At 42.4% G+C, this 18,535-nt stretch overlaps 2 protein-coding genes across 2 annotated transcripts; one reads left to right on the top strand and one right to left on the bottom strand.

The window, feature by feature from the left end:
- Positions 1 to 604: 604 nt before the first annotated feature.
- tmc5 (transmembrane channel like 5) lies at positions 605 to 11,997 on the top strand. The gene is made up of 21 exons (XM_031864734.1): positions 605 to 734; positions 1,220 to 1,412; positions 1,995 to 2,188; positions 2,358 to 2,435; positions 3,741 to 3,857; positions 3,960 to 4,062; positions 4,430 to 4,511; positions 4,613 to 4,873; positions 5,609 to 5,751; positions 5,880 to 6,021; positions 6,369 to 6,521; positions 6,855 to 7,024; positions 7,570 to 7,645; positions 7,750 to 7,847; positions 7,928 to 8,023; positions 8,156 to 8,231; positions 8,627 to 8,760; positions 8,949 to 9,122; positions 10,098 to 10,176; positions 10,345 to 10,437; positions 10,528 to 11,997. Exons 2-21 carry the CDS (start codon positions 1,339 to 1,341, stop codon positions 11,098 to 11,100), a joined length of 2,916 nt encoding a protein of 971 aa, XP_031720594.1. The 5' UTR covers positions 605 to 734; positions 1,220 to 1,338; the 3' UTR covers positions 11,101 to 11,997.
- A 397-nt stretch (positions 11,998 to 12,394) lies between these two features.
- gsg1l (gsg1-like) lies at positions 12,395 to 17,684 on the bottom strand. Its single transcript, XM_031864774.1, has 5 exons — positions 17,214 to 17,684; positions 15,126 to 15,173; positions 14,048 to 14,200; positions 13,612 to 13,723; positions 12,395 to 13,069 (listed from the first exon to the last, which is right to left on the bottom strand). Exons 1-5 carry the CDS (start codon positions 17,500 to 17,502, stop codon positions 12,775 to 12,777), a joined length of 897 nt encoding a protein of 298 aa, XP_031720634.1. The 5' UTR covers positions 17,503 to 17,684; the 3' UTR covers positions 12,395 to 12,774.
- Between the last annotated feature and the right edge of the window lie 851 nt (positions 17,685 to 18,535).

Here is an 18,535-nt window from a genome sequence, read left to right as displayed (position 1 = left end):
GTTTAAAACTCTACAGTCTATTTTAAATAATTAATATGTTTATTACTCCTTTTTTAAACCCCCCTCTACATGTATAAAGTTGTGTTAGATTGTCAAAAAGAGAAATTGAACCTCTTAGAGTCTAAAATAGAGTCTAAAATTATTAAAGGGTTATACTCATCGTTTTAGTTTTGCTCTTACAAAAAATCTGGGCTCTTGCAAAAGAAGAAGATTGTTTAAAACCAGGTTAATTAAAACAGATGCGGCACAGTTTGCGTTTTGTTTGCTAAATGGGTCAAAACACTACATCTCCCATAATGCAACTCAATACTATTTATATATATATATATATATATATATATATATATATATATATATCTACTGTATTTATTGCCATGTCTATGTTAACAACTTCAATAACTGAGCACCACCATAGGTGAACCAACAGCAGATAAAACATCCCACCTTAAGTCCTGGATACCAATTAACTTTCAACCTTAGGGGTTTAATTATTTTGTCACAATACAAAGTGTCCACATGTGATTTACGTGGCCTATCCAGAGGCAGTGGACTTTTACCTTTATGAGCTCAGCACACACTTCCTGGTAACCAGACAGTCCTTCCTTGTTTCTCACTGATGGTGTTTCTCAGGCCGACTCACAGGTCGAAACAGACTAGAAGCCACTTTCCTCAAACTCTACAGCATTTTGTCAGGACTTCTTTCTGTTATTCTCCCACCACCACGACACTACCAGGTAAGCAGGGGTTGAGAACAGACCAGAATGTAGTTTGTCAATAACTTTCATCATCTGCACAGTGTTGCAAATATAGCAGCAAATATATACACTGTGTGAGCTTTTTCTCTCTAACATCCGTTGTTGATTTGTCAGACTGTAGTTTTCTGTTCGTTGTTATTCAGATTTTCCTATCTTGCCATCCTTCAGTGACTCTGTGTGAGAACCGTAGACTACTGCATGTGGTGGAAACCAAACCTATTGTATGAATTAATGATGAACAGATGAGGATGGCAACAAGAGATTCAATTACACACGCTTCCCCCCGACAATGTAGCTGTCACTCTGAGCAAAGACAGGCACTTGGCCTCAACATGTGATACTTGTTTGGGCAGTATTAAAGTTGACTTAGCCGGCTACTGAAGTCTCAATACGTCAAGTAATGAAGGCATATACTCTTATCTTTCTCGTTATAACTTAATATAAAGAGCAAGTTTTTTTGACAGTGTAATACTGAACCTGGACTATACAAACATCAACATATTGAAGAGTGACTGCGACAGGGTGAGCTGAAGGATCGTCGCCGTCTCCAAAGTAGAGGGAACGGATCGATTTGACAGATCTCATGACAAGTTACAGAAACGGAGGATTATTCAACCCTGCCTACCATGACAGCGAGACTCTGGAAATTGATCAAAGGTTTGTGGTAATAAAACATAAAATGTGCTTTTGTCATTGAATGTTCATCAGTCAATCATTTATCCTGAAAAACCTTAATTTATCAAAGAGTGTGTTTGAGTGAGTGCTGTGTCTTTACTTGTAATCAAAGGGCATGTTATGTACAATGAGGGAATGAACAGGATGTCCTCAAGGAACAGCAGCTGTGTGGTATTTATCTTCCCAGGCTGTAAGAGGGATTCAATTCATTTTTCAGCTTTTGGCTTAAAATGTTATGGTATTAAGAAAAGTTTCTAAAAAAAGACATGACAGTAAACTTCAGGGACACATATATTAGTACATTATTTTCTAGAGTGGAAACCTAATCCTGCACTTCCTTGTAGGATATTATATACTTAAAATGACCCACAGGAATAAAACAATCACCTCTATTTTAGCCATATCTATGACACTTTATCACAGATAATGATCTTGCAATTCCAGTTCCTTTCTCGAACTGATAACCCCTGGGCTCTTAAGTATTCAATAACACAAACTGTATGACCTAAACGATTTATCTGTCGCGTAACGTTATTTGTTCGGTGTGGTCTCTGTGTCTCCTAGTAAAACCCACCACACTAACCCCTACGCCAGGGGTGAGAAGCTGGACGAACATTACTCGACCAGTCAGACCGGCGGGGATGCTGCTGTGGGGAGAGAGCCGGGCTGGCAAGAGGAGAGCTGGAGGGGGAGGGAAAGCATTCCCATGGGCCTCATCTCAACGCACTCAGAGAGTCCGTCATGGCAGCATGACCTCAGTGAGTGACCAAGCTGAACTACGGAACAATAATAAGTCTGTGTGCACATGTTGATATCTGTATATACCCTCTGTACTGTATCACAGAAACAAACCAACATCATTTGCCTCTATGTTGCTAAGTGACACTTCTGTTGATACTTCTGTTGTATCGCCTCACTTCTATTCAGATCACAGTACGTTCCAATTCCCACCTGACTCACAGCATGATCAATCACCTCCTGTCCGCCTTTCTTCTGCTACGTCAGGTAATGGTTAAACTAATATTACTTCATATATAATAGGTTCTTTTCACAGTTATTGTAAGCTCTGTTATGGTATCGCTGAAAACACACACACATTAAGTTGTTAAAGTGTCAATCCTTAACATTTCGTTTAGAATTTCTATTTGAGAGAAAATAATGTAATAGTGTTTAGCAGTCTTTTTGTTGATTCATGAGCTGCATATTTCAATCTGTTTGTGTGTATACAATGAAGAAAAACTGTAATACAGCATTTTTACAGAAGTGTCTCCACAGACACCGTGTTTTATACTGCAAAGTATTGCCATACTTTCACAAGTGGGCCGTAGGCTCAGGCACCATTGTTACCTCCTTCTGGGATAGATCGTGACTTAACAGATGTTTATTTAAATGAAATTGATTTAAATGAAAATCTCCTTTAAGTGCATTACAAAACACAAATTGAAAGTAGATGTGACGTTCAGTTTGACCTGTTGACTTTGACGATCAATTACCTCAGCAAAGTCCTTCTGGATAATCATTAATGGCGGCTACGCACATAAAAGTGGCAAGGAAGACAAGGAAGTTGGGAAAGAAAATAAAACAGAGGGAAGGGGGTTGTCTTAATCTGAAGGACATAATCTAAAGGTTGTGGAAAACTTTGAATTTATGTTACATGAAGAGACATGGTAGCATACTAACACGCTAAAATAAAGTGGTGAACGTGGTAAACAACAACATACCAGTTCAAAATCAACATTATAGCGTAAGCATGTTAGCATGCCGAGGTCCAGCTCAAAGCATCACTGTCCTCACAGAGCCGCTAACATGGATATAGATTCCCTGTTTTGTTATAATGCAACTTTATTACACTGTACTTATCCGGCTATATTGAGAAGCATTAGCATACTTCCTGTGACAGTAGTCAAAGCAGTTGGCACAGTCCTCTGACTCTGGCTGTGGTGTCAGCAGCTACATAGTTTTTTATCAGGAGTAAAGATAATGTAAATTCAGTGGCACAATAGCACCCACATTAGCTCACACTGAAGTGCACTGCTATCAGCTGTACTTTCAATCAATGTATTTACAGTGGGCAAAATACACACAAAGTTGATGTGAAAATATAAAGAGACAAAAGTAAATCAATGGCAAGCTGTGGTGGGAGAGTAAATGTTTAAATGTGTGAGTAGCTGCAAGTGTTACATTTAAAAAAGCCAACCTCGATGTCACCCCTCGTGAGTTCACCATTATGCATCAAGCTCTTAGGAATATTTCTTGACGATCACTGCCCATCAGCGAAGCACATTCTTCTCTTCATGTCCGTACGTCCAGGTCACATGACAATGAGATGGAGGGGAGTGACAATGAGAAGGATGAGCCTGTTTCCTAACGGGGATCCTGCCAATGTAGCCTTCACAGAGGATGCCATCAGGAACGAGATGGAGAATGGTAAGAGCGTGTAGCGATGTGGAGAGTGACACCTGATGTACATTCTGGATGGGAGCCTGCAGATCACAGGGAGATCTTATCTTGTCATCTTGTGTGTGACAGAGGAACAGAACCTGGTCAAGGAGCTCGTTGCCCTGTCAACACGAGACCGAATTCGGGCCATTCGGGATCTTCCAATGAGCTCTGACGAGAAGAAACACATCAGGTGGGTCTTGACTGACAAGCAGTTAAAGGTTATAAGCTTCCTTGTCAGTGTTATCTCAGGTTAACGATTACACCCTGCTGAGAGCCATAAAATAAAAGTTCTGTCTGCAAAGACATGGTGGTACTGTGTTGCAATAGAGATCACTGGAGGAAAATATACGTACAGTATTTGTGCACAGACACACACACATAGACACACTGCTCTCTTGTTTCAAGGTACATTTCACAAGAAACTATTGAAATGACAGAAAGTCCAAAGGTTTTTCTGCGGCGTTGTGTCGCAATTGATCTAATTCATCAGGAGATATATACTTTTACGGTACTAATGTCATTATCACACCAAATACTGTTCTAAATTACCTCCACAGGAGCCACGTGCTGGCGTTTAAGTCTTCCAAGCAATCTCGTCAGTTCACATTTTTTGCAGACTGCTCTGAGAATGTGTCACTGGTAAGTAAACACCATACTTAAACAACTCATTGTGAGTACAGCCATTTGATATATAACCTATGTATGCTGTGTGCTTTACATGTCACAAGTTGCTCTCTCAGTCTTTCCGCAGGTGTGGCTACAGTATGAGCTCAGCCAGGCAGACCCTGGAGCTGTGGCAAGGCATCATGAAAGAGATTGGTGGCAAGTTTGGCACCAGTGTCCTCATCTATTTCGTGTTCCTCAAGTGGCTGCTCATGTTCAACATTTTCTCGTTCCTGGTCAACTTTGGCTTTATTACCATCCCGCTGCTCGTTTACGACCCCTCTCCCAACATACCTCCCAATGTGAGCTTCAGTGGACTGGAGATACTATCTGGAGCTGTAAGTTCAGACTCGCAAATCCACAACTATCCAAATTATCCCGAATACAAACCAATTCATTGCATTCAAATCATTGTGCAATTTAAAGCTGCTCTGATCAATATTTTTTGATATCAACAGTGGATGAAATTACTACGTGTGACATATATAAGTCGCTTGTATTAATGACCACACAAAGAATTATCACCCGAGCAGTTCCCTCAGCTTTACTGAGCCTTTTAACGTCTTTCAGCTCATTTTGGGTTTTCTGCAACTTTAATCGTTTGGTCCACTCCCACCACAGGCAGCTGTTTTCAGCAAAACAAACAAAAACCTCACATAAAACAACTATGCACCACCTGCCCAGGCCCAACCGCAGGCATAGTTAGCAACTAGCTGGTGAACATAGGGGAGCACTTAGCAGCTAAAGAGTTTATGGAGACCAAAGCAGAGCTAAAAGGAGAGGGAATATCGAATGTACTTTTGTCAGATGGCCACCACTACAGCTCCAAATGAATGTTAATGTTACTCCGTGCTTGTTGGATGTGTCAATAGGAAACTGTCTGCTAACACGTCAGCCATAATAACTTGATACGGTGATATGTCAGTGTTCTGTTTACGGCTTGTTGCGCTGGTCCCAAATGGACAAAAATCATTCAATAATAATGTAATAAAAATAAAACGAGATATAATATAGATGGTCAGTAAAAAACATTTTTTTTCCAATGCATAGTAAATGTGTTTTGGCTTCTCCAGGGTTACTTCCACTACACCGTCATGTACTACGGTGGCTACAGCAATGAAACCCTGCATGGCCTGATGGAGTACAACATGCAGCTGGCCTACTTCTTCACTATTGCAGTCTACATGGTGCTGTGTGGAATTGCACTTATCTTCAGGTTAGTTCAGTTTCTGTATAACTAGAATGCTTGTTTTTTTGCATATTCCCTTCGCCCTTCTAATTGTCATTCAGGTTAACAGCCCTTTGAATGCAAAGAAATAAATGTTTCCTATTTCTCTCTCGCAGCATGGCCAGCTCATTCAAGAAAAACTATGTACTAGACACAACTTCAAACAGTGCATGGCAGCTTCTCTGCAGCTGGGACTTTAGTATCACCAATGAGAGGGCAGTGAGACAGCGCAAGAACAATCTACGTGTCCAACTCAAGGTGACTATTACCGTGTTGCAAATCCCCTTTTGTTACTCAAGACACCAGGTGGGGGAAGAGAGAGTCGTTTTATCGTAGGATCTTTTCACCTCCATATGATGAAATGTATCTGAAACAAGCCACTCTGAACTACATGTTTATACAGTACATTTCCACTAATTCATATTTCTCAACTTGCTACTCTAAACTTTGTAGTTACATTCTGGAAGTCAGAATGATATGCGCACAATAAGCCTTCAACAAATGTCCTACACTCTGCTCTGTCAGAGGTTAATTCCTGTTTAAAGACAAATCACGAAGCCTCATTATTTTTCATAGCCACGATTATCCTCTTGCCATCTCTTCAGGAGTCTTTGTCAGAGAAGGCCCAGAGGGAGCTGCTAACCCTCTCTGAAGAGCTGAAGCACTTTGGGGTTTATCTGGGTTCCTGGCTCCTCTCCACCGGCTTGGCTGTCGGCTGTGGAGCTAGCATCTATTATCTCTGCCAATACCAACAGCAGGTACACAAGTAAAGATTGAATAATTAGTCTTATTGTTAAATTGGACTAATTGTTTTTGTTTGACATAGACTACAGACAACAGAAAAAAGGTTTCTTCTCTGTCTGGAAAATAATTGGAAAAGCAGTATTAACAGAGAAATCTATTGATATGTGTGGATAAACTGCGTAGGATACTTTATGGCATGGTAAAGTATTGATCTGAATCAGCATGTGTCATAAGCTCGTAACTTACAGTAATGTGTCAGGTGATTTACCGGCAGTGCAGGGTTTGATTAATTTCTTTGCACGCAGTGTTTGCTATCGTAAGCTGACCTCCATCTGTTATCTTTATAGATGCTGCCAACAGATGCTGCCAACTGGTCTCTGCTTCAGGAGGCAGAGACTCTCCTGGTCCCCTTTGTGGTGTGTCTGATGAACCTGGTTGTCCCACTCTTCTACTCCCTCTTCAACAAGTTTGAGCACTACTCCAGCCAGCGCAGACAGATCTACGCTCTGGTAGTCAGGTTAGATTGCGGGGACACATTATATCATGTGAATTAAAGGACATATGATCAAGGAATGTGTCATTTAGAAATGCGCTTATTTGCTTTATTGCCAACAATTAAATGACAAGATTGATAGATCTGTTTATTTATTATGAAGCTGGAGCCAGAAGCTGATTAACTTAGCTTAGCTTAGCATAACAACTGGAAACGGGGGGAAATAGCTAGCATGGCTCTGTCCAAAGGTAACAAAAACTGCCGCGCAGCTCCTCTGAAGCTCAATAACTAATTTGGATTATTCCCCTCTAAAACCACAATTAGCATTAATACACATAAGAATTGTTCACCTTCGGAAAGAGCCAGGTTAGCTGTTTCCACCTGTTGTTGGTCTTTATGCTAAGCTAAGCTAACCGGCTGCAGGTTCCAGCTTTGTATTTGCTGTACGTTCACACAGTGGTATCAATCTTCTCAACTAATTCTCGACAAGAAAGCAAATAGCCATATTCCCCATAAAGTCAAACTATACCTTTAAACATTAATAATCCTTTGTTTCTCTTTTCCCAAAGAAACGTGTTCCTCAAGATATCCATTCTGGCCGTCTTGTGTCATTACTGGATGAATGTGGTGGCTAAGAAGTTTTCAGTATGTTTAAAAGGGATCAACCCTTTCTTGCCATCTTTAAATACACCGATATTAGTTATGTCGGTCTATAGACAGTCGTTTATGAAGTGTTGTGTTCTCCACAGTGTTGGGAGTCCATTGTGGGCCAGGCTTTGTACCGTCTGGTCATTGTTGATTTCCTTTTTCTGATGTTGGGATCCTTCTTTGGAGAGTTTCTTAGCAAGTGAGTTACACACTTTCAGTTTATTCTTCACAATCATAGAAATGGAGTCGGTTAAACTAAGCGTCATTTCTTTGTAACAGTGTGATTGGGACGAGACTACTACCTCGTCTCGGGGTTCCAGAGTTTGACGTAGCCAGAAATGTCCTCGAACTCATCTACGCACAGACTCTGGCCTGGTGAGATCAATACATTCAACGATTACTACAACATCTACAGTGAGAGCTCACTCACAGGACTTGTGTTGTCTCTTCTGCTCTCAGGGCTAATTTATTATAAAAGTAAGTTTACCTTCTATTATCTCCCCACAGGATTGGAATCTACTTCTCTCCTCTGCTGCCTGCCATCCAGATCCTCAAATTTTTCCTTTTGTTTTACGTAAAGAAGGTAAATGCAGGTTCATAAAGCTGAGAGGCCTTGGTGATTTGAACTGCCATGATGACACACGGCCATAGGAAGATAGAATGCACGAGCTGCTCTATGCAATGTTTTAGGCTCATGTTACACTATTTGTGCACCTGGTTCAATAATTTAATTAAATCCTTTCATGACACTGACAGCATGCGATGGTTCATAGTAAAGACAGGTAGGGTTTGTGGAGTAAACCTTTTGGTTGTTCTGTACCACGAAAGGTCAATCAATCCCAGAGTAAAGTCATTTAATATTGTAATGTGATCTGGTGTTGTTGAATGTTTTATGAACATGCTGAATGAGTGAGTGTGTGTGTGTGTGTGTGTGTGTGTGTGTGTGTGTGTGTGTGTGTTTGGTTACCACTTACCCAGGTCAGCCTGGTCCAGAACTGCCAGCCTCCGCGACGGTCGGGCAGAGCAGCTCAGATGCAAACCATCTTCATCGCCCTCCTCTTCTTCCCTTTCTTTGTCGGAGCCCTGTCCATGGTTGCATACACCTCCTGGAGGTACAAGCACATGACCTATTTTGAATATTATAAACTTTGGTATCTCTTTAACAACCTGATGTAAAGTTAATTATTATACAAGAAAGAAACTTCTAACAAAACCCAACAGTACCAGTCTGTGATACATGCTGCATTCTTTACCTGTACAAACCCAAGTCTTGCTTTGTGCACCTTGTCCTGCGCTGTAGTCTGACTCCCTCGGAGCAGTGCGGTCCTTTTCGGGGACTCAACAACACCTTCAGTGTGGTTGGAGTGTGGATGGATGATTTGCAGAAGATCTCTGGTTCTCAATGGGCCGTCTGGATCTACAAAAATGTCATCAGAAGTGAAATCTTCTACTTTTTTATCTCACTCATCATCGTGTAAGTGTGTGACATGGATTGTGTTGGTTTCACTCATTCTGGTCTTGCAGATCAAACCCAGGAGAAAAACCCCACCGCAATGTATTGTGTCATGTGCTGCTCAGACCTGACACCCTTAATGTTGATGTTCTTAACCTTGCAATCATATCACATGATCTTCAACAGCAGAAGATGTTCGATTTGGATTTGCAGAGCATCAACTAAACGTCTACATACTGAGGAGCAGCGGTGCTTTGAGCTAAATACTGATATCACGAGGCTAACTCGCTTACAACGACAACGCTTGCACACATGATGCTCACCATGTTCAGTTGGGCAGTTTAGCGCGTTAGCATGCTAACATGGGAAGGCTAATGGGAGTGTCATTAGTTTTGCATGTTTTGGTCCTAAACCAAGGTGGGCCTATTGGACAAATTCAATTTAGATCTCATGGTGGAAATTGAGGTGGACGATGCAAAATTGACATCCTTAGAAATATGAGTATGATGAAATTTAAGTATAAATTATATTTGTGAAATATTGTTTTTCTTGAAACTGATGAGCCATATATGAACTGTGAAAAATGTTTTGTGTTGATTGGGGAAAAAAAGAAATTCTGAAGATTATTAATTTATTGTTTATTCAAGAAATAACAAAAAAGGAACTAATCAGCTGAGGCAATGTGTCAACAAAATGGACAACTAGGTGTTTTGTGGATTTACATTTCAGACCTTGGTTTGGACATTAAAGATCCGTTTGTCATTGAATGGGTCCTGCAGGGTAACCATGGTGCTCAATTCAGCCACATGAAAACTGCGTCATACCAAGCAGTCCCAACGTTATCCTGTCTTTACTGACATTCATTTGAATATTAAATCATAGACTGAACAATGTGGGCACACAGTGTGCTTGTGTGTGTGTGTATTCATTTAGCATATTTATGCAAATGCTGTCTACAATAATTTGTCATTCATATTATCATGTTTTCTTTCTCAGTGTCATTATATTCATCTTCTGGCAAGTTACTCAGGGCCGCAAGCAGCTTATTGGTCTACTGAGACAACGGATTGTTAATGTGAGTGTGTTTTAAAAACCATCATTAAAATGTTGTTTTGTGTATTTTTGCTTGGTTGCTTTTTGGTATGCCTGCATGTCAAATAATTCTCTCTCTCTCTCTCTCTCTCTCGCTCTCTCTCTCTCTCTCTCTCGCTCTCTCTCTTACTCATTTATTTTCTCCCACCAGGAAGGGAAAGACAAGTCCTTCTTGTTAGACAAGCTCCAGAACCTCCAAAAGTCCCAGCCTGATAAAAAATCCAAACAGAACAATCAAAAAAAGGTTTGATGTGAAGATGATTTCACGGTAACTGTTCACCTTTCACACAGAGATTTGTTATCAACCTCGCTGCATATTCTCTCCTGTCCTTAGCACTCCAAGCGGCGTCCAGATGACCACTCCTCGACCGGTCAGTCCAACTCAAACGCCATGGTTCAGGCGTTACTCGCTCGCCAGCAGCTTGAACAGGAGGAAGAGAGATGCAGCAGTGGTGGAGTGCCCGTTCCCTCCGACATCTCCACCTCCAGCGCTCTGATGCAGGCCATGTTGGCCCGCCAGAGAGCTGACGACCAGGATGAAGATAAACAGAGCGCCTTCACACAGGCCATGCAAGCCAGGCAGAGGGCCGAGGGTCGAGAGAGGGATGAGTACTACAGCACAGGCTTTTCTGAAAGCCCTATCAACACATCCAGCGTCGTCACGCAGGCGATGGAAGCCAGACAAAGAGCAGAGGAGGACGGAGAGGATGACACACATGACCTGCCGTCCTCTGTGTCAAGTGTCATGATGCAAGTCGTGCAAGCCAGAGAGAGAGCAGAGAAAGAGGACAGGCCTCCGTGGGTCCCAGCTCCCCCACAGAACTCAGCTCCGGCAGGCTCCAGCGCCCTCATACAGGCCATGCTGGCCCGCCAACAGGCCCAGAATGAGTACGACGACGGCTACTGACCAGAGCCGTCGATCTTACTGTGGGGAGAAGGAACACGACTAAAAGAACAACAGAGGACAGAAATCACACTTGTCAGTTTAGGATTTCAGATGTCGACCATAGATAAATTAGCATCAGTTATAAGTCAATGATTAAGTTAATTTCTCCAGAATTACATTGTTCAATCCTGCTGTAAATTTAAAAGAACAAAGTGCTGAGATTTCTCCTGTAGCAGGGCTAGAAGAGAGTGCAGGTCCACCTCTTTATGCAATATTTTTTACCAATATATTTTAATATGTTTCTAAAACAGTATACAAGCCTTGTAAGATAAATAGGTATTATAACACATATACACTAGGTCTGATCTTGTGCCTAATGTAACTTCTGTATCATTAACACAAGTTGTTAATACTATTATATTCTCTGTGAAATGTAGATTAATACCAGATACTTAATAAAAGAAAGTTTGTCACCGTCCTTTTGTAGTGCCACCATTCAAGAAAATAATGAGGCAAACCTGTTAACACTCTTCTTGATTGAGCTGCTGATCTACCACAACGTCCGGCAGAACAACAACAAAACATCCAATGAACCCTTAAAACAGACTAAACCTCCTGTCATTTACACACCGTAATGGATAAAAACACAACAGCTCTGTTGATATCGAGTGAAAAGAAAGAAGGCAACTTTTATGCACCCTCGCATCACATTATATTGTAAGAAATGCCTGAACAATAAAGAATACAGTCACCAGTAGAAATTGATTGAAACGTAATTTTGCAGTCTGTTAAGACAACACTGCCCTCTACAGGGATTATGTATGCAATGCCACAGATTAGCTGTTGAGTTTTAAGTATTATCACACATCTGTCTTCTGAAACTCTGATCTCAGCCAGTGATTCCAAAGTTACACTAAAGATCCCCCCAGACATGTTGTAACTGGTTGTAAACATGTAACAGAAAAATGATGCACAACTTTCCAGTCATTCTGTGTACAAAGATACTTGTTTACATGTATATATGTAGGAAACATCATTTGAAATAATCGTTTGTGTCTTTATTTCACAATGAATGAAAACCAGTAACCAGTGTCTTTGCATTGATTTATTGATTGACTGAAACATGTTTAAAGCTACTACAAGGAACCTTCATTTTGTTTTGATTTTGGTGGGTCCTGTTGACAAGAGTGGTCGTGTTTCTGAGTTCCAGAGTCCATTTACAAAACCTCTCATTTTACTGCAGCAGGGGTCTGACAGTCAGTCCTGGTTCTCCTGATACTCCCTTCCCTCCAGCACCTATAGGTCTCCAGCAGCGTGGTGTCGGTGTTGGCTTTCAGTGGGACCGGTGGAGCAGCGAGGCGAGGCTGTGCTGCTGGCAGGAGGAGGAGCCGCGAGAGGCCCTCACTCTATTTCTATGGGTATACTTCACATTTTCTTTTACTTCTACATCGTGGTAGGTTACACAAACAGCGACAGCACCTTCATCCGTGAGATTGGCTCATGTCCACTCTTTCCAGTTGAAGCTGGTTTGAGCCACGGTTAAGGCAGCGAATCAGGAGGAGCTAATGATGGATCCCTGAAATCCTGTCAGCTATTCGTCCCAAACTGAATGCCGACCACATATGGACGACAGCGCTTCCATCCATCACGTTGCCACACCGAGAGCGACACCACCACCTAACTGTCCTGCCATGTTCAGCACTGCTCTTCCCCTAAAGATGTTGCAATGTCACTCAGGTCCAGAGAGTCTGCAGGTGTGAGAGTCTTCCTGCCACTCTTCAGGGTCTGGCTGGAATAAACCTCCACAGATTTGGAGATGGAGTGCAGGGAGCATTCCCGTAAATATCCGAAAGCCTCCCGCGCGTGCTCCTCGCGTAGGCTTTGTTCGAAGGTCTTGCGTTTGTGCCTGAACTCGATGACGGTCTTTGTGTAGGAGTTGAGTGTGGTGACTGATGCGCCCATGCAGCAGGTGAAGGACGCCCAGGCCATGCTGATAGAAAACACAACAAGGAGAAATTCACTTTGTAATTCCGTGTAGCGACACAATCCAAATTGCATTCGGACTTTCTTTTTTACCCTCAATATTTTTTGTTTGTGGAGATTTGTGTGAATCACTTCAAAGTCCTTCTGCTCCCCTCAAGCATGCCGGCCCACACGGGAGATCAGACAATCATCGTCTCATGTACTTTTCATGCGGGTTGGTTAATGCCCACTAAAGGTCAAGTATTGTTTAGCCTCTAAAGCAAATTGTCAGCATCCTGTGCGTATTGTAAAGGAGTGAAATATCATCCCCTTATGCAATGCCAATCACGCCTGCATTGGGGCTTTGGACACCAAAGCCTAATCCTGCCGTAACATGAGAGCTTTGGGCTGGTTTCATTAGAGACAGCGATGCTGGGGTGAGAGCAGAGCTACAACCCACTATTGGGGGGCTGCTGCAGGCAGAATGGAATCCCTCATCAACGGGGGAGTTGACTGAACTGTATTGATACAGCAGTGCTTCACGTGATATTGGTAAACTACCAGTCGTACCAGAAGGACCAGCCGTAGTCCCAGTTGTAGGGCCTCCAATCAGGTGGGCCGAGGCTGACAGTGACCTGGAAGACCTGTGTGTACATCACATGAGCCACCATGCCAAGAAGACCTGAAGTAATGCAGACAATATGTAGATGGTTAGATGGCTGCGTGGCTTGTGGTTCAAATACAAAATACACACAAAGAACTCTTCAGCAATAAGATGATTTGTTTCTACAGACTTGGAGTAAAGCCTTTTCATGAACGCAGAAATATGCATGTATGTAAACAAAATAAGGACGTGCCAATCTTGATAGCCTTGAATCCCCATCTAAATAGTTCATCATGTTTATCAAGATAGGACATGATAAGTTGTGCATGTTGTTTATCGAGTTGTGTAAACAGGAATCACAAACACTAAAGTGTCAGTTAATAACACATAAAACATGGCTACCTGAGAGCACAGTGAAGATGGCGGCGAAGGCGTTGAGCTTGAGTCCATCGATGACGTTGCTGGAGTGGACCAGGTCTAAACACATGAGGCTGAAGCCCACCACCAGCAGAACAATGTACAGCATCTCAGAGACCAGCGACAGCCACAGCATCCCTGCACAATGGGCCCGTTTGATTATGATAAATATTCACATGACATATCATATCATTTACAGTATGTTTACAGTATGTTACAATAAATCCACAGTCACTCTAAGTACAGATGGTAGTTGACAAGTCATTTTAAATGTACTGCTGTTTAATTATACTGAACTGTGAATTATTCTTTTGTTATATTAATATCGGTCTTGGTGGACTTCCTGTATATCCATTCCAACATTTCAGTGTTTCCTCTGGCAGCAACAGGGGCTGATGTTACATGTCTGAGTGGTCCAATGCTGAATTTCAGCTGATGTCAAAGCTCTCAAATCTACTCCAAATCTTATTCAGCTTTCCAATGAATCAAGCCAAGCCTAATCGCATCTCCATTGCAGTCTCCGTCTCGTCTTTGATCCCATTGAATCGTCTCACAGCGAGACAGGAAATGAGTATTTTTTTTTTTTTAAACGACAGCGTCAACGCAGCTGGAAATCCTAAAAGTTAACCTCGAATGTGTGTGGCTTCATTAGTGGCTCTGTGGTTTCATATTAAACGGCCAATGCCCAGAATTAAAGTTAGGTTATTGAATTTGGGAACTGGGAAGTCAGAGAATCATACCAAACATGATACTATGTAAGTATTTACTGTACAAGGTGACAATCACCCTCCACAGCTCAGTGGCTCAGTGGATAATTATTAGAAAATTATCAGTGGATGTTATATATCATACCTGGATCAATAGGTACAATTGTTTAGAAAATGTGTAACTTTTGGATTTGAAGGAGCAATATATGACATTCAATACAACACGATACAATAAACCTCCCTAACCTTAGTCGAGCAGCATTCAGACACTCCACTGAACAGATAGTAACTGCTTGACAAGTGTCCTCGTGGGATTGTTGGAGGACTTTTGATGATGATGAGCAGTGGACACTCACCTTTCTCTGACGGCGGGGCCAAGTCGATGAAGCTTCTGCACATCTCACCTGCAGCAGAAAGACATCGTCAGGACTTAGCGCAGCACGGTGTCGGTGGAATCTTTAGCCAATACTTTATGTTGAATTCACTCCGTGGCAGTTCAGAAAGAAGTGAGTAATGTGTTTGTGGAGGAGTTCGAAGGACATGTGAGTTGTTGAAAAGGTCAGAGAAGAGCGGTTTGGGATTAAACTAAACTGAATAAATAAAAGCGCTGAGTACTGAACTGATACTAAGTCCAAATCCTAATATGGGTTTAATCCCCAACGTCTGTCCAGGTGTGTTTAGCTGGATCGGTTTATGACCTCCTGCCCGATGACCACACAGCAACAGCAGGTTCAGAGTTTGTACGTTCCAAAATGAATAAACAGAATGTTGAATAAGAGGCATATATCAGAGATGCAGCTTTTTGGGCTTCTGGTTCAGTGTCACCAGCTGGTGTGTTGGCAACGCCGCCTAACATCTGGTTCCTGTTCTATTGAGTTACAGGTTTACAAAGAATTACAATAGAATAGAATAGAGATCTCATCCTGAAGAAAGGAAAGATGCACTTTAATTACACCTGTGCCTGTCAAACCTTAAACACGTAATAAGAGCCCGTGTGGATTTAACAAACGGAATGGAATAAATAAATAACCTTTAACCCGAACACATTCCTGCAGATGTTTTCCTTCTGTCATCTGCTGAGCAGAGCATGTCGCCGGATTTGTTGTAAGTTGAACACTTTAATCAGGTAGGAGGAGGGTGGCAACAGCTGTTTTGAGGAAAAACTCATCAAGGCCCCTGTGACATAATCCTGATTAACTCAAGCTGTCTCAGCCCCCCCGCCCCCCCCTCCTCCTCCTCAACACACAGACACTTGATGAGATGGGCATGTGGGAATTCCTTCTGGAGTAATCTCAACGTGCGGTTCATTTCTAGCCATAAACGTATGAATTATTAACACATTGTCACAGTTATAAGCTCAGTGGTGTTGGACTGAGTTTGAAGATGGATGCGGGGACAAGTCCTGATCAAGTTGCAGTGAACTAACCTGAGAGGACTAATCTGCTCTGATCCCAACTTTGACTTGAACTTTCACCCTTTCTGACGCACGACACCGTGGCGACTCATTCCCCCCCTTTGAGCCCTTTGTTATTAAATTACCAAATTACTTTTCCTGTGAAGAAATGAAACTCGACCAGATACCACTCTTCTCTTTCTCTTCCCTTTGGCTGTGAAGCAATCACAATTGTGTCCCTATATCAAGTGCCGTGCAGCCACTTTAGGCCCCAGAGTAGACCACTGAATGTGTGTGAGTGTCCTTCTTTCTCCTTTTAAACTTTAAACTGAAGCTCCCATGTGCTGCTGTTCGCTCTGCATTCCATGCCAGATAAAAACAGATCTCACTAGATCCCTGCAATTTGAGGAGCACACTGATATAAATGGAAGGCGATTATCCCGAAATTGTCACGAGAGGGAATACATTAAAGAGAGCGACTAATCTCCACTTGACCTGAGAGCTCCATTGTGACAAATGAAGGAGCTAAAATGACTGAAATGATTTTGTTTCTGTGGGATTGTGTTTTAAAGTGGGATTGGTGAGTCACTGGTTATGCAGGCTGAGACAAAAGCCTCATGTCTGGTTAAGTGAACTGTGACGGCGATGACAATGATGATCTATTCTAATTAAAACAAGAGATAATGAAAAGTAAAACTAAATTGTTATGATAGCCCCAAATAGATGTTTTGAAGTTTTTTAAATCAATGTTTATCAATAAAAATATAGGCGTATTAAAATAGTTTGAAACAGTGATAAAAATAAAAAAGAACATTTTTTCTATATCAAAGCTTTTTTCATAATTTCCTCATCAGAAATGATTTCATGGACACATATCCCTCCAATCACAGTGACGCAACAGTTAAACATCTCATAAATAATTGCGCTTTGGACACAAGCAGTGAGCATCACATTAACTTTGTCCCACGGTGAGGCATAAAGTAAAGATATAACACTTTAGTCCAGGGGCCACACACACACACACACACACACACACACCTGCTCCTCTTACTTTCATCGTGGATGTTTTCCTCACATGAGAACCAGATGCCGGTGTGGAACTGTCGGAACAGGAACCGGTCGTCCCCGGTCTCCCAGCTGTACACCACTTTGTTGGGGTCTGTCTCGTTCACTCCGTAGTCAATACACTGGTGCGTCCGCAGCTTGCTGCACTTGGGCTTGGGGACTCTCTGGGTCCCCACGCACCAGTAGGTCGTTATGAACGCGGTCGTTGAGAAGAAGATGGCGAAGAAGTTCAAGGTAACCGACAAAAGGCTCCTGCATTTGCGAGTCGTCTTCATTGTCCGTGAGAAGGATGCAGCGGCGCGCGGAGGACCGTAAAGTTCATGGGTGCGAGCCAAGTGGAGAAGATGCACGAGTCCCGGTTAACTTCCTGGTGGAGGTAACGGTCCCATTTGGCGCTCCGCGGTTACCGGACATCTCCAGTGATGATGAGGATACCGACAGCATCCCCACTCTGAGCTCAGCCGTGTGTCAGAGTGTCACACATTAGGACTTTATTTCTCTCTTCCAGCGCGATGCCCACGAGGGTTCAGCCTATAGGGTGTCACGTTGTCAAAGGATTTGACGCTGGCTTGTATCAAGTGTGGGATTTTCTGATGATGCAGATGCTCTCCCCCCCCCCCCTCTCTCTCTGTGTCTCTCTCTCTCTCTCTCTCTCTCTCTCTCTCTCTCTCTCTCTCTCTGTTAAGATGCATCTCCTACTCACGACTTATCAACCTATAAGTACTAGCAGACATATTTCACTCCAAATTTCAGAATTAGAGAAAACTGCAGGAGGAAGAGGATTACGGGCTCCTCCAGCAATAGTGGTCAATTTAGAAGAAAAATACAATCATCAAGTTGGGGGCCACAAGAGACTAAATATTACAGAGAAAGGAAGCAGCAGAAAGACTTTAAGTCCCTTTAGCTGGATATGTCACGTCAGTTGGATTCTACAATAGCTAAAAAAGAACTAAATGGCATCTTTAATTCGACCATCCCTGCCTCCTAAATACCCACATCTTTTACCCTGAAGAACCACCCTGAAACACAATTCATGATAACCCTGATGACATCGCCAGCGTTATTAAAACAAAAGAAGAATAGAGCAGATTAGTTACTGCATGTGAGAGGAAATTGGCAGAGTCAACACAAATGTTGGCATTTTGAAGACGTCACCCATGAGTACAGTGATTCTTCTGTGTGAGAATGAGCTAAAAGTACCGGTCGTTTGAGCCTCCATGCAAACAGTGCTTACGACCCCAGAGTAAATGAGGCCAGATAGGATATCTCTGTCACCTCAGCAGCACGCCCTCATGTTCAGCCACCCAG

This window comes from Anarrhichthys ocellatus, unplaced genomic scaffold (assembly GCF_004355925.1).
Source record: "Anarrhichthys ocellatus isolate YVR2014 unplaced genomic scaffold, GSC_Weel_1.0 scaffold31, whole genome shotgun sequence".
Classification (NCBI taxonomy): Eukaryota; Metazoa; Chordata; class Actinopteri; order Perciformes; family Anarhichadidae; genus Anarrhichthys; species Anarrhichthys ocellatus.
This window is presented reverse-complemented; position numbering and strand designations above follow the sequence as displayed.

Bases quoted from the DNA above. Each gene is read 5' to 3' on its own strand.
- gsg1l (XM_031864774.1), bottom strand. From the start codon at position 17,502: ATGAAGACGACTCGCAAATGCAGGAGCCTTTTGTCGGTTACCTTGAAC. The intron at 14,201-15,125 runs GTGAGTGTCCAC...CCCATTGTGCAG, and splicing joins GGCCCCGCCGTCAGAGAAAG to GGATGCTGTGGCTGTCGCTG. The intron at 13,724-14,047 runs GTAGCCATGTTT...GCATTACTTCAG, and splicing joins CATCTTCACTGTGCTCTCAG to GTCTTCTTGGCATGGTGGCT.
- tmc5 (XM_031864734.1), top strand. From the start codon at position 1,339: ATGACAAGTTACAGAAACGGAGGATTATTCAACCCTGCCTACCATGAC. The intron at 4,063-4,429 runs GTGGGTCTTGAC...TTACCTCCACAG, and splicing joins GACGAGAAGAAACACATCAG to GAGCCACGTGCTGGCGTTTA. The intron at 7,025-7,569 runs GTTAGATTGCGG...CTTTTCCCAAAG, and splicing joins ATCTACGCTCTGGTAGTCAG to AAACGTGTTCCTCAAGATAT.